Genomic DNA, 13,919 nt, shown 5'->3' with positions numbered 1-13,919 from the left:
TAGGAAGATTCCATCCAGAGAGTTGATCGAAAAGAAAGAGGGGAGACGAATAAGTACCATTGTTCTGTTTAAACCTTTGTAATTGTGAATGACACAGGCTTTTCATTTTCTTGTTGAAAAATAAATTCTCCTCATATCAGTCCCATATTCTTTGACTATGAACCCCGGTTCTGGACCCTGCTGCCATCCTGCATTTACCGTGTCTAATCCTGCATTATGGGCTTTAATGAGATCTTCTGCTCCTGCCTCCCTTCTTCTGAACCCCAGACAATAAAATCCTAGCCGACTCAATCTCCCCTCATATGTCAGTCCTGCCACTCCATTATCTGTCCGGTGAACCTTCGGTGCACTCCCTCTTTAGCCAGAACATCCTTTCTTGGATGTTGTTTTGCATTTTTTTCTGGACGAAATAATGAACCAGCTGTGGAAGCAAATCGAATCTCAAAAACCTTAGCATGAAAAGCAATCCTTACATTGCTATTCATGTGGGTTATGTCGATTTTGTACCATCTGGAATCACTGTGCAAACTATGCAACCAGAAAGCTTATCTTTGGCAGTGGAACCAAACTCACTGTAGAACCCAGTAAGTGAAACTATTCTCTGCATTTTGTGTCTGGTTATAGTTTACGAAAGTAATGTCCGATTCTCATACACCTGTAAAGAATCTTTATCCTGTAATTGCTGCTGTTGAGTTGATTAGGAGGAGCAGGAGGCGAGAGGGTGGAGTGAAAAATTAAAACTTCCTCTGACAACTCTGTGTTAGAATTTACAAACAGCAAATTATTAGACTCCTGCAACGATGGAGGAGACCATTAAGCCCATCGCTCTTGCTTTGGGGACAGTAGAATCATCGTCATTGAATTTTACAGAACAGGAAGAGGTCCTGCGGCCCATTGTGCCTGCTCCAGCCATTATAACCATATCTATTCCAATCGCATTTTTCAGCACTTGGTTGTAGCCTTGAATGCTACGGCATAAATGATCTTTGGACTTGCATGCCAAGGTCCCTCTGGTCCTCTGCACTTTCTCGCGTCCTGCAGTTCATGGCGTATTCCCGTGCCTTCTTACCCCTCGCAAAATGCATCACCTCACACTTTTCAGGTTTAAATTCCGTTTGGCACTGCTCTACCTGTCTGACCAGCTCGCCCATATCGTCCTGTAATCTTTGCAAGTCAGTGACACTTAACCTCACACGAAAAACATGTGTGCATCCTTGGCTTGACTTTGTGTGAAATTTGTATACAGCGCTCCCGAAATAATGCAAATTAAATGTCTTTCTTCTGTCCTCTGTGAGGTAAATATGACTCAGCTGCTGCAACGCGAAGTTTCTGTCTTGGAAATTCTTCCTGCATATTTATTAATCACAGTGAGACACCCACATTCAGCAGTGAAATATGTGACCAGTAAGGATAAGCTTACTTAATGTCATTATCTGCTGTGTGATAGACAGGGAGCCAGCATCATGTGGGAAGGTAATTGAGGACATTGCACTGATATAATGAATTTGCGCAGCTGAATATCCACCTCAGCTCGTCCTAAATTGCAGTGTCCAGTCTTTTTTTAGCTCCAGTCCTTAGTAATGTCATATTGGACTAAAAATATCATAATTTTACTTTTACTTCTTGGATGTGGGCATTAAATCAAATCAAATCAAATCAAATCCGAATTGCCCTCTGGGCAATTTCAGGTTCCATGACATCGCTTCTTGGATCCAAACCACTGGACGACATATTTCCTTCTCTAAAGGACATTGTTGATCTAAATGGGCATTTACAACCCATGGCAGAAGTCCTGTTTTCATTCGCAAACTTGGCAATAATAAATTCACTTCCCTCGTCCAAGTCATTATGTATATTGTAAATAATTGAGGCCCGAGCATTGATCGCTGAGGCACTCCACTTGTAACAGATTGTCATCCTGAAAATGCTCCTCTTATCCCAACTCTCTGTATCCTATCGATTGGCGAATCCTCTTTCCATGCGAATATATTACCCCAAAACGCATAAACTCTGAATTAGCCCTCTGGCCGAGATCTTATTCAAAGCTTTTTTCTGCAAAGATAAGATGCCAACCATTGAACGGCAATGTTTTTTTACGGCAATCGTCGATAGTTGCCGGAGTTTTTACTGGAGGCTACACTTCGATCAATTTATTTGAAATTACTCCGAGTGGTGGGGTGGGAATTGAACCCATTCCTTCAGAGAAATTAGCCCGGGGTTCTGCGCTACTAATCCAATGACATTGCCATTTCGCTGCAACCATCCCACAATGTTGCATGAAGAATGTTTAGTGATAGTTTTAATCAAAAGCTTGTTACAGAGTCAGATATCACTGTGATTAATTTCGTCTTGTGAGTTTTATGAAAGAATTAATATTCAGCGCTATCACCCAGCACTTTCCTTCATGGACATATATAATATAGAGAAAGATAGGAAATAGGAGCACGAGTGGACCAGTCGACACTTAAACCCTGCTCTGCCATTCGACACGAACGTGGCTGACCCTGTAACTCAACACCATACTAGCCCTCTCCTCATAATTCTTGACACCTTTAGAGTATAGAAATATATATCATTTTAAAATATATTCACTGATTTCGCATCCACAAACTTCTGTGGTAGAGAATTACAGTTTTACCAGCCTCTGAGTCAAGAAAAAATGTCCTCATCTCAGAATTAAATGTCCAACCCTGAACACTGAAACTTTGCTCCTTTTTTCTGGACCCCACCCCGCCAAAGGATACAACAGCCCTGCATCCAGTCTGCTCATACCTGCTAAAATTCTGTATATTTCAATGACATCGCCTCTCATGTTCTAAACTCCAAGTGAATACAGATGCAGTCGCCTCTCCTAAAACGACAATCCTGCCATCCTAATAATCAGTCTGGTGTACTTTTTCTGCACTCTTTCTATTGCAAGTGTATTTTTTCTTCGAAAGGGGACCAAAACTGCACACGATATTAGATTTCATCAAAAAAGGATTGGATTTAGGAAATGTCTTAATGGAGGAAAGTGAGGTATTAAGTTGAAAAATGTTTCCTGATTTCGCTCCTGAAAGTCTTAAACATTAAACATCGTCTAAAATCCAATTTGCTTGAATCTTGAACTCCCCAACCAGCAGCAAATGTTCCTGTTTATCAACCCTCTCCGTTTGGGAATGATTAAGTCACTCCTTAACTAAATTCCAACGTTTTAGAGTTAAACATCATCTACACTGTTAATCGGGTACTCTGAACATACATACAGCTTACAGAGTAAAATTTCTTCTCCTCCTGCTCTGTTCAAGGAATTCTTAAATGCTGATTTTTAATTTTATGAAAACCAGAACAAAAATGTTGCCGGTTCTGATTGCGGACTCTTCTTTATTTCAATCCTGATCTCAGATCTTCACATTCAAACATGAATATTAAGCTCCGAATATATTTTTCGGTCTCTCAGTGTTTATGCATTCTGTCTTCTTTACCTGTCTAAAGAATTTGAATAAAGACATTCGTTGATCAATGCTTAGTCTTAGCATATGGACAATTATAAACAACATGGTTCATTGATTTTTAATTCTAAGGTGCGTTAACTTACATTTCCCTGCACTGAAAACATCCATTAGTTTTATCCATTCACAAAATATTAATATTTCTTTGCAATTTGATGCTTCCAGCTACGCTGCTTACAATGCTGTTTATTGTGTCATTTGCATATTCAGCATTCTATCACATTTTATCACATTGTCTTAATAAACACGACTACACTGCATATCATTCTGTATAGATATATATGTGCGTGCGTATTTGTGCGTGCGTGCGTGTGCGTGTGTGTGTGCGTTTATGTGTGAGTGTGTTTGTACGTCTGTATGTCCATACCTGTCTGTGTGAGTGTCTGCGGCGTGTGTATGTATTCAAATCTCGAATCAACATAGGAGCAGGTATAGGCCATTTGGTCCATCAATACTGATCGAACATTCAAACTGATCATGGCACATTCACACACGTTCACAGACGTGCACACACGCACCCACCCATACAAAAGCACACAGAAACACTCACACAGATGCACACAAACACACACACAAGCACACGCACACTCACATTAATATTTTGTGACACATAAACGTAGCATTTGTCTTCCTCATTGTTAGCTGTACCTGAATGCTAGCTTTTAGTGAACAGGTCTCTCTGGAAGTTAACTCTTTTCAACCTCGCACCATGTGGGACATATTCTGTATTTCTGTTTTTTTTCCCCCCAACCATAGTGGATAACTTCATACTTAGTTACTTTTTATTCCATCTGCCATGTCTTTGCGCATTCACTCAGCCTGTCCAAATGTCCTTGAAGCCCCCATTGCATCCTCCTCTCCATTATGTCTGTGCCATCAGCAAGGTTTTACCTATTTTATTTGGTCCCCACATCAAGTTTCTGGGTGTGTTCCAGTCACTGTGTTTGTTTCTGGGCATGTCTGTCTCTCAATACCTCCGTCTGATTGTCTCTCGATCTGTGCGTGTGTGTGTTTGTATGTGTGTGTGTGGGTGTGTGTACGCCTGTGTGCCTGTACGTCCATGCTTGCCTGTGTGTGTCTGCGGCGTGCAAAAGTATTTCAGTCTCAAAGGAACATAAGAGCAGGAGTCGGCCATTTGGCCCAAAAATAATGCTCCAACTTTCAAACAGATCATGGTACACACACACACACACACACACACACACGCTCTCGCGCTCTCGCGCTCCTATTTGATTCCACAAATATGTAGCATTTGCCTTCCACATGTCTTGCTGTGCCTACATGCTAATTTTTACTGACCCATGAACAAGGACATCCAGCTCTCTCTGGCAACAACCCTGTCCAATCTCGCACTGTTTAGGAAATACTCTGCCTTTCTGATGTCTTTTCTTTCTGCCAGAATGGATAACTTCACACATATTCAGTTTTATTTCATCTGCCATGTTCTTGCCCATTTACTCAGCCTATCCCAATTCCCTTCAAGTCCTCCTTGTATCCTCCTCACCATTAGTTGTGCTCATCAGCAAGATTGGAAATATTTTATTTGGTCCCCAAATCCAGTCTCTCTGTGTTTGTGTGTGGTGCTGGGTGTGTGTGTCTCTCAATGTCTCAGTGTGTGTGTGTGTGTGGGGGGGGGGGGGGGGGCGGGGCGGGGGTATGCATGCTTCCAGATGCATGTGTGTGTCATAGCGTCATAGAATCATAGAGGTTTACAACTTGGAAACAGGCCCTTTGGCCCAACTTTTTCATGGCGCCTTTTTCATAAACCCTAAGCTCGCCCCAATTGCCTGCATTTGGCCCATATCCCTCTAAACCCATCGTACCCATGTAACTGTCCAAATGCTTTTTAAAAGACAAAATTGTACCTGCCTCTACTACTACCTCTGGCAGCTTGTTCCGGACACTCACCACCCTCTGTGTGAAAGAAATGCCCCTGTGGACACTTTTGTATCTCTCCCTCTCACCTTAAACCTATGCCCTCTAGTTGCAGACTCCCCTACCTTTGACTATCTGACTGATCTATGCCCCTCATTATTTTATAGACCTCTATGAGATCACCTCTCAGCCCCCTCAGAGAAAAAAGTCCCAGTCTATCCAGCCTCTCCTTATAACTCAAACCATCAAGTCCCAGTAGCATCCTGGAAAATCTTTTCTGCACTCTTTCTAGTTTAATCATATCATTTGTATAATAGGGTGATCAGAACTGTACACAGTATTCAAAGTGTGGCCTTAACAATGTCTTGTACAACTTCAACAAGACGTCCCAACTCCGATATCCATTGAAATCAAGCATGCTGAATGCCGTCTTCACCAATCTGTCCACCTGTGACACCACTTTCAAGGAGCTATGAACGTGCACCCCTAGATCTCTTTGTTCTGTATGTCTCCCCAACGCCCTACCATTAACTGAGTGAGTCCTGCCCTGGTTCAATCTACCAAAATGCCTCACCTCGCATTTGTCTGAATAAAACTCTGTCTGCCACTCGTCAGCCCACTGGCCCAATTGATCAAGATCCCATTGCAAACCGAAATAACCTTCCGCACTGTCCACTATGCCACAAATCTTGGTGTCACCTGCAAACTTACCAACCATGCCTCCTATATTTTCATCCAAATCATTAATATAGATGACAAATAACATTGGACCCAACACTGATCCCTGAGGCACTCCGCTGGTCACAGGCCTCCAGTTTGAAAAACAACATCTACAACCACCCTCTGGCTTCTGTGATCAAGCCAATTTTGTATCCATTTGGCTTCCTCACGCTGGATCCTGTGAGATTTAACCTTACAATCAACCTACCATGAGGAAACTTGTCAAAGGCCTTGCCAACTTCCATGGAGACAACATCAACTGCCTTCTTGGCTATCCCTTCAAAAACTCAAACTCACAAGGCCATGCTGACTGTCCCGAATCAGTCCTTGCATTTCTAAATGCCTGTAGATCCTGTCTCTCAAAATACCTTCCAACAACTTACCCACCACAGATGTGAGACTCACTGGCCTGTAGTTCCCAGGCTTTTCCCTGCAGCCCTTTTTAAACAAAGGCACAACATTTGCCACCCTCCAATCTTCAGGCACCTCACCTATGACTAACAATGATTTAAATATCTCTGCTCGGGAACCCGCAAATTCCTCCCTAGCCTCCCACAATATCCTGGGATACACTTCATCAGTTCCCGGGGATTTATCTACCTCAATGCGCTTTAAGACTTCCAGCACCTCTTTCTCTGTTATATGTACACTCCTTAAGACATCACTATTTATTTCCCCAAGTTCCCTAACAAACATGCTTTTCTCAACAGTAAAGACTGATGAGAAATATTCATTTAGGATCTCCCCTGATAAATGTGAGGTGATTCATTTTGGTAGGACTAATTTAAATGTGGATTACGGGGTCAAAGGTACGGTTCTGAAGACTGTGGAGGAACAGAGAGATCTTGGGGTCCATATCCACAGATCTCTAAAGGTTGCCACTCAAGTGGATAGAGCTGTGAAGAAGGCCTATAGTGTGTGGAGTTTAAGAGCCGTGGGGTTATGCTGCAACTGTACAGGACCTTGGTGAGACCACATTTGGAATATTGTGTGCAGTTCTGGTCACCTCACTATAAGAAGGATGTGGAAGCGCTGGAAAGAGTGCAGAGGAGATTTACCAGGATGCTGCCTGGTTTGGAGGGTAGGTCTTATGAGGAAAGGTTGAGGGAGCTAGGGCTGTTCTCTCTGGAGCGGAGGAGGCTGAGGGGAGACTTAATAGAGGTTTATAAAATGATGAAGGGGATAGATAGAGTGAACGTTCAAAGACTATTTTCTCGGGTGGATGGAGCTATTACAAGGGGGCATAACTATAGGGTTCGTGGTGGGAGATATAGGAAGGATATCAGAGGTAGGTTCTTTACGCAGAGAGTGGTTGGGGTGTGGAATGGACTGCCTGCAGTGATAGTGGAGTCAGACACTTTAGGAACATTTAAGCGGTTATTGGATAGGCACATGGAGCACACCAGGATGATAGGGAGTGGGATAGCTTGATCTTGGTTTCAGATAAAGCTCGGCACAACATCGCGGGCCGAAGGGCCTGTTCTGTGCTGTACTGACCTATGTTTCTATGTTCACCCGTGTGTGTGTGTGTGTGTGTATGTATATGTGTGCGCGCGCGTGTGTGTGTATGTGTGTGTGCGTTTGTGTGCATATGTGTCTATGCATGTCCGTCTATCTGCTTATATGCCTGGGCATGTGTGCGTGTGCATGTGAGTGTGTGAATGTGTGTGTGTGTGTGTGTGTGTGAGAGAGAGAGAGAGAGAGGGAGAGAGAAAGAGAGGCGTCACTCCTCAGCCTTCTCTGTGCCAAGCGAAAAAGCCCTAATTATCCAGTCTCAGCATTCGGTAAATTCATGGAGAAACTCACATAGGGTTAAGACACAGAAAAAATGCGGGTCTAATCGAATGGCTCAGCAGGTTTGAGGAGGTCACTCTGTTGGATTCTGATTATTTCCTTTTATTTATTAAATTTTCAGAGGCGAAAGGCCTGGTAGAACCAAAATTGAGCGTCTTTTACCCGCCAGTGCCACGGGGAGCCACCGGCATCGACACAGCTGCAGTTTGCTTGGCCTCGGACTTCTCGCCCAAGACAATCAAGCTCTCCCTGTACACGGGATCGGGCCAGGAGGTCAATGTGACAAGACCCAGTGTCCTATTGGAGGGCGGGAATTACAGGAGCTCGGGTTTTCTCTCTTTCACCCAATCCGAGGAATCGCCAAACATCACGTGCAAGGCATTTCACGATAATCGAAATTACTCAGTAAACATCCCGCCCACAGCTGAAATTGGTAAGTTTATTTTATTTTCGTTCACGTGATGTGGGTGTCGTTGGCTTGGCCAACATTTATTGCCCGTCCTAAATTGCCCTTCAGCAGAGGACATTTAAGAGTCACTTGCCGGCCAGACCATGTAAGGACGGCAGATTTCGTTCGCTAAAGGAAGTTAGTGAACCAGTGAGTTTTAACGATAATCGACAATGGTTTCAGGGTCATCATGAAACTTTTAATTCCAATTTTTTAAAAAATGTTCAAATTTCGCAGCTGCCATCCCCAGGTCAGCATTCTGGGTCGTTGGATTACCAGTCCAGTGACAATGCCACTGCGCCACTGCCTCCTCTGAGAATGTTTTATGACAGGAAGAACTTGCACTAAATATTATCCATCCTCTTAACGACCGAAGGACTCTCGGTGTCATCGTCACTCAAAGTGTAGTCTTCTTGAAAGGTTAGCTGACTAATGATTGACTGTCAATTATCCTAGTCTGGGGATTTCACTGCAGGAGTTCCTCAGTGTCTCAGGCCTAACCAGCTTCATTTGCTTCATCAATCACCTTCAATCCATTGTAAGGTCAGAAGTTGGGATGTTCGCTGATGACTGAACAATTTTCAGCACCATTCATGACACCTCAGATCTTGAAGTAGTGCATTACAAATGCACCAATAGCTGGACAATACCTAGGCTTTGACTGACAAGCTGCAAGTAACATTTGCGCCACACATGTTCCAGGCAATGACCAACTCCAACAGGAAAGAAGCTAACAACCGGCTCTTGACATGTAATGGCATTACCATGACTGAAACAATGAACAAAGAACAAAGAAAATTACAGCACAGGAACAGGCCCTTCGGCCCTCCAAGCCTGCACCGACTATGCTGCCCGACTTAACTAAAACCCCTTTCCCTTCCGGGGACCATATCGCTCTATTCCCATCTTATTCATGTATTTGTCCAGGTGTCCCTTAAAACTCACGATCGTATCTCCTTCCACTACCTCACCCGGCAGCGAGTTCCAGGCACGCACCACCTTCTGTGTAACAAATCTGCCTTGTACGTCTCCTGTAAACCTCGCCCCTCGCACCTTAAACCTATGCCCCCGAGTAATTGACTCTTCCACCCTGGGAAAAAGCTTCTGACTATCCACTCTGTCCATGCCTCTCATAATCCTGTAGACTTCTATCAGGTCAACCCCCACTATCAACATCCTGATGGTTAACGTTGCTCAGAAACTGAACTGGACTATCCATATAAGTGCTGTGGCTGCAAGAGAATGTCGGAGATTGGGAATCCTGTGGTGAGTAACGTATCTCCTCATCCCCCAAATTCTCTGCACCATCCACAAGACATAATCATGACTGTGGTAGTGTATTCGCAACTTGCCTCGATGAATGCAGCTCCAACAACACTCAGAAATTTGACACGACCCAGGACAAAGCAGCTCCGCTTGATTAACAGTTTGTTTATTAGTGTCACAAGTAGGCTTACATTAAAACTGCAATGAAGTTATTGTGAAAATCCCATAGTCGCCACACTCTGTGCCTGTTCGGGTACACTGAGGGGGAATTTAGCACGGCCAATGCATCTAATCAGCACGTCTTTCGGACTGTGGGAGGAAACCGGAGCACCCGGATCAAACCCACGCTGACACGGGGAAAACGTGCAGACTCTGCACAGACAATCACCCAAGCCGGGAATCGAACACAGGTCCCTGACGCTGTGGGCGGGGAGGTGGGGGGGTGGGGTGGGGGAGTGGCGGCGGGCGGGGAGGGGGTGAGGGGGGTTGCAGCAGTACTAACCACTGTGCCACTGTGCCGTTCTAGCATTAAGTACTCCATTCACAAACATCCACTTCTTCCACCACCGATGCACAGTGGCAGCAGTGTGTGCCATCCACAATATACACAGCAGTAACTCTCCAAGTCTCCTTCCGCTGAATCTTCCAAACTCACGACCGTTATCATCTCGGAGGACAAGGGCAGCAGATACCTGGGAACACCATCATCTGGACGTTACCCTCCATGTCACTCAGCATCCTGACTTGGAAATGTTTCGGCATTTCCTTCACTGTCGCTGCGTCAAAATGGTGGAACTTCTTCCCTAACAGCACTGTGTGTGTACGTACACCTGACAGACTGCAGAGGTTCAAGCAGGAGACTCACAACCACCTTCTGAATGGGGCAATTAGGGATTGGCAATAAATGCTGACCTGCCAGCGATGTCCACATTCCGTAAATGAATAAAAATAATAAGAGCTAACTATTATAATTCAGGGCAGTGTCCAGGAGCCGCAGCTACTGGTGCATCACCGAGTTTAGGGAAGTATTAAATACTAACCAGGGTACTGGAGAACCCCGCTCCTCTGGAGAAATGCCCTGATATCATTTAATCCACTGCAGAGCTCAAATCAGGCCTCCGTTTCACGACTTTTTCGGAAGACAGTGAAATACTGCACTGATGGAACGGCCCTGGATCCTGGGTTTTAATCCCTGATGGGGAATCGATCCTGCACTCTTTGAACTCAGATCTGGGCCGAACTAAACGGCAGAGCTACCAATGTTTCTCCGTTGTGAATAATCAAGTGAACAAGTCCAATCGTGCTGTTTGATTCTTACTTTCTTCGTGGCTTTTGGTTATGACAACAACATTATTCAAAATGACATTGAGAACAAACATGGTTACAGTAATGTCACTTGCTTGCTTAATAAGTCAAATGTCTTTTTTGCCCTTCCAGGTAAACCTAAATGCCCTACAGGTCGAAATGATCCCTTGACAGAATCAACTGACACGGAAAACGGTATGTGCTTTATTCAACATTTATCAAAGTAAAATACTTGCAAATAGACAGATTGATAAGTGGACAAATAGGCACGGATACAGACCCGGAGATCGAATGATAGACATATAGTGAGATGGGGAGAAATATAGATTGTCACACAGAGTGAGGGAGAGAGATATATAAATCGAGGGGGAAAGCGAGAGAGGAGGAGAGGCGGGGAGAGAGAGAGAGAAATTCAGAGTGAAAGAGAGGTGAAGATAGATAGACAGGCAGGCAGACGGGCGGACGGACAGACAGAGATGGACAGACGGACGGAAGGACAGGGATGGACAGACGGACGAAAGCCAAGCTGTTAGATAATGGAAAAAATATCACATTAGAGGTATACAGTTGTTTTTCAATTCAAAATCATATATCCATTAAACCAGATCTATCATTTGTTTCTCTTATTTGGCAGATCGACTGAGGGTGAACTTTCTGTCTTTGACGGTGATGGGGCTAAGAATTTTGTTTTTCAAGAGCATTGTCTTCAATGTCATGATGACGGCCAGGGTGTGGCTATTTTGAGGTAAGGTCGGTCACCTGAATGCATGCCAAGAAAGACAAACTGTGATGAACAATGACCATTGACGGGATCTCGCGAGGCCACTGTTAAGGCAGACGCTGAAACTAACCCGTGGAGTGAGCATAAACTTGGATGCATTTAGACAAACGAACTCTTACTCCAGTGCCCCATCCTCATCGCTTTTCATCCCTCCCTTGCCACCGCACCACCTCCCCCCCCCCTGCCCCCACCTGCCAATCCCCGCTCCCAATCGCAGCCTTGACTTCTTAAACCTCTGCAGATTTTTGTTTAATTATGGGTGTCACTGACTAGCCTAACGTTTTACGCCCATCCCTTGGTCTTGAGCTGTGTGGCTCTTTCGGAGAGTCGGTGCAGACTCTATGGACCAAATCGCATCCTTCTGCACTGTCGGGGTTCTTGTGCAATTGCAGTGGCTTCTGAGAATATTATTGGAGAATGTTAATGGAGACCCTAAAGATACAAAGTGTTCTTTGCTTGCTGACTCTTTGATGTGCTACTACTGTTGCTCCTTCCATTCCAAACAGAACTGCATTGGACGATGAAATAGATTCAGGTGTGAACTCATTGACTGGGGCATCAAAATCCAGAGGCTTCCTGATCAGAAGTTCCGCTTCAAGCAATTCAATCTCGCTTGTTTTAAATGGCGACTTAACTTTAAAAGACCCTCATTTCGGTAACTTTTTTCCACTGTTATTTTGATTTGAAACTCGCGGTTCTGCGTGAATTCTACTGCTTATGCTACATAAACATTTCAATTATGCATTTCAGCAACAGCGTGGAGCTAACATTTATATGGTTTCTGCCTGCATTAGTGTCGGAGACATTTTTGAAAACAGCATTTTCAATTTTAGGACGTATAGAACTTCGATTTTTATATTCTTTGCTTAGAATAGTAGAATCCTATTCCAGAGAAAGCAGCCAATCAGCCCATAGTGACAATGGCAGCCCTTTTACAGGGCAATCTAGGTAATGGCACGTCACATGTTCCTTTTGGTTGTTTTACTCTGGTAGTTATTTTAAACATTGCATTTTAATGCATGCAATTTAAGAGCGTAAGATACATTAAATCAGCAAGGGTCTGATCGGATTTTCATCAAACTTTTAGATTGTTGCCAAGGTGATATTCTTTCTCCTGTACTTAATCTTGGACTCCAGATTTTCCTCCCAGTGCCACGGAGGCACCAAACCCCAGCCTGTACATCTGGACCCTTAGAGATAATCGAGCAACCACTTGCCACCGTGCAGAGCTTTATCATGACACGGCATTTCACTAGTAAGATGAACAAGAGTTTTTGAACATCTCGCCATGAGCTTAGCCTAAAATCAGGTTATTGCTCTCAAGTTATTTTACAGATGGGACATTCGTACACATTTAAGATCATCCGGTTAGTCAGGGGAAGCGAGAGTTATGGGGCTAAGGTGGTAAAGTGGAGTTGAGGATAATATCAAACCAACCATGATTTCATTGAAAGGCGAAGCAGCTCCTGTGGGCCGAATGGTCTACTTCTACTCCTCCGTCTTATGCTCTTCTGGTTCGTTAATCACACCTTTGTGCATATCTGTCACCTTGTTATTTTTTCATATGCATCGCTTATAATATTGAATAAATTTGCAGTCTTTAATGAAGGGTGTCTTCTGCTTCTTTGTTAAAGCGATGGCAAGACATGCATTTGGTTTGGTTGACAGAGAGCTCTTGTAGTCGCGCAGCACAAATGGAGGCCACTGAGCCCATCATGAGGATACCAACTCCCCATGGCAGATCCCGCCAATTGGAGCCAATTTATTTTTTAAAGTCTCTCATAGCAGGAAAGGCTTGGCTCTTAGTGAGCAATTAATGGAGGGGTCACCTGTGGTTGTCCCCCTCCAAAACAAGTATATTGCTTTGGATAGTGTGGAGGAGGATGACTCTCCAGGAGTAAGCCACAGTGACCAGGTCACTGGCACAGAATCAGGTTCTGTGGCCCGGAAAGGAAAGAGAGGAATTCGGAGAGCAATAGTGGTGGGGGATGCGTCGGTTCGAGGCATGGACAGGCGATTCTGTGGGTGCGAACGGGACTCCAGGATGGTAGTCTGCCTACCTGGTGTTGGGGTACTGGATGTCTCCGAGCGGATAGGAGGCATATTAAAAGGGGAAGATAAAGAAACGGATGTCGTTGTACACATTGGTGCAAATGACGTAGATAGGAAGAGCAGGGGGATCGTACGAGAGCAATTCAGGGAGTTGGGAAATAAGCGAAAAGGTAGGGCCTCCAGGGTG

The 13,919-nt window shown here is 44.4% G+C and overlaps 1 protein-coding gene across 1 annotated transcript in view; it reads left to right on the top strand.

Moving 5' to 3' along the window:
• The window catches only part of LOC144485391 (uncharacterized), a 54,540-nt gene extending 41,254 nt beyond the window's left edge, over positions 1–13,286 (top strand). Inside the window, exons 5-8 of the mRNA XM_078203577.1 lie at positions 8,002–8,313; positions 11,032–11,094; positions 11,534–11,644; positions 12,187–13,286. Coding sequence (XP_078059703.1) covers positions 8,002–8,313; positions 11,032–11,094; positions 11,534–11,643 — 485 coding nt within the window. The 3' untranslated portion in view covers position 11,644; positions 12,187–13,286. The remainder of the gene's footprint in view (positions 1–8,001; positions 8,314–11,031; positions 11,095–11,533; positions 11,645–12,186) is intronic.
• Positions 13,287–13,919: the final 633 nt, after the last annotated feature.

This window comes from Mustelus asterias, unplaced genomic scaffold, assembly GCF_964213995.1.
Source record: "Mustelus asterias unplaced genomic scaffold, sMusAst1.hap1.1 HAP1_SCAFFOLD_193, whole genome shotgun sequence".
Lineage (NCBI taxonomy): Eukaryota > Metazoa > Chordata > Chondrichthyes > Carcharhiniformes > Triakidae > Mustelus > Mustelus asterias.
Note: the sequence above shows the minus strand (reverse complement) of the source record. Positions and strands in the feature narration are given on the sequence as shown.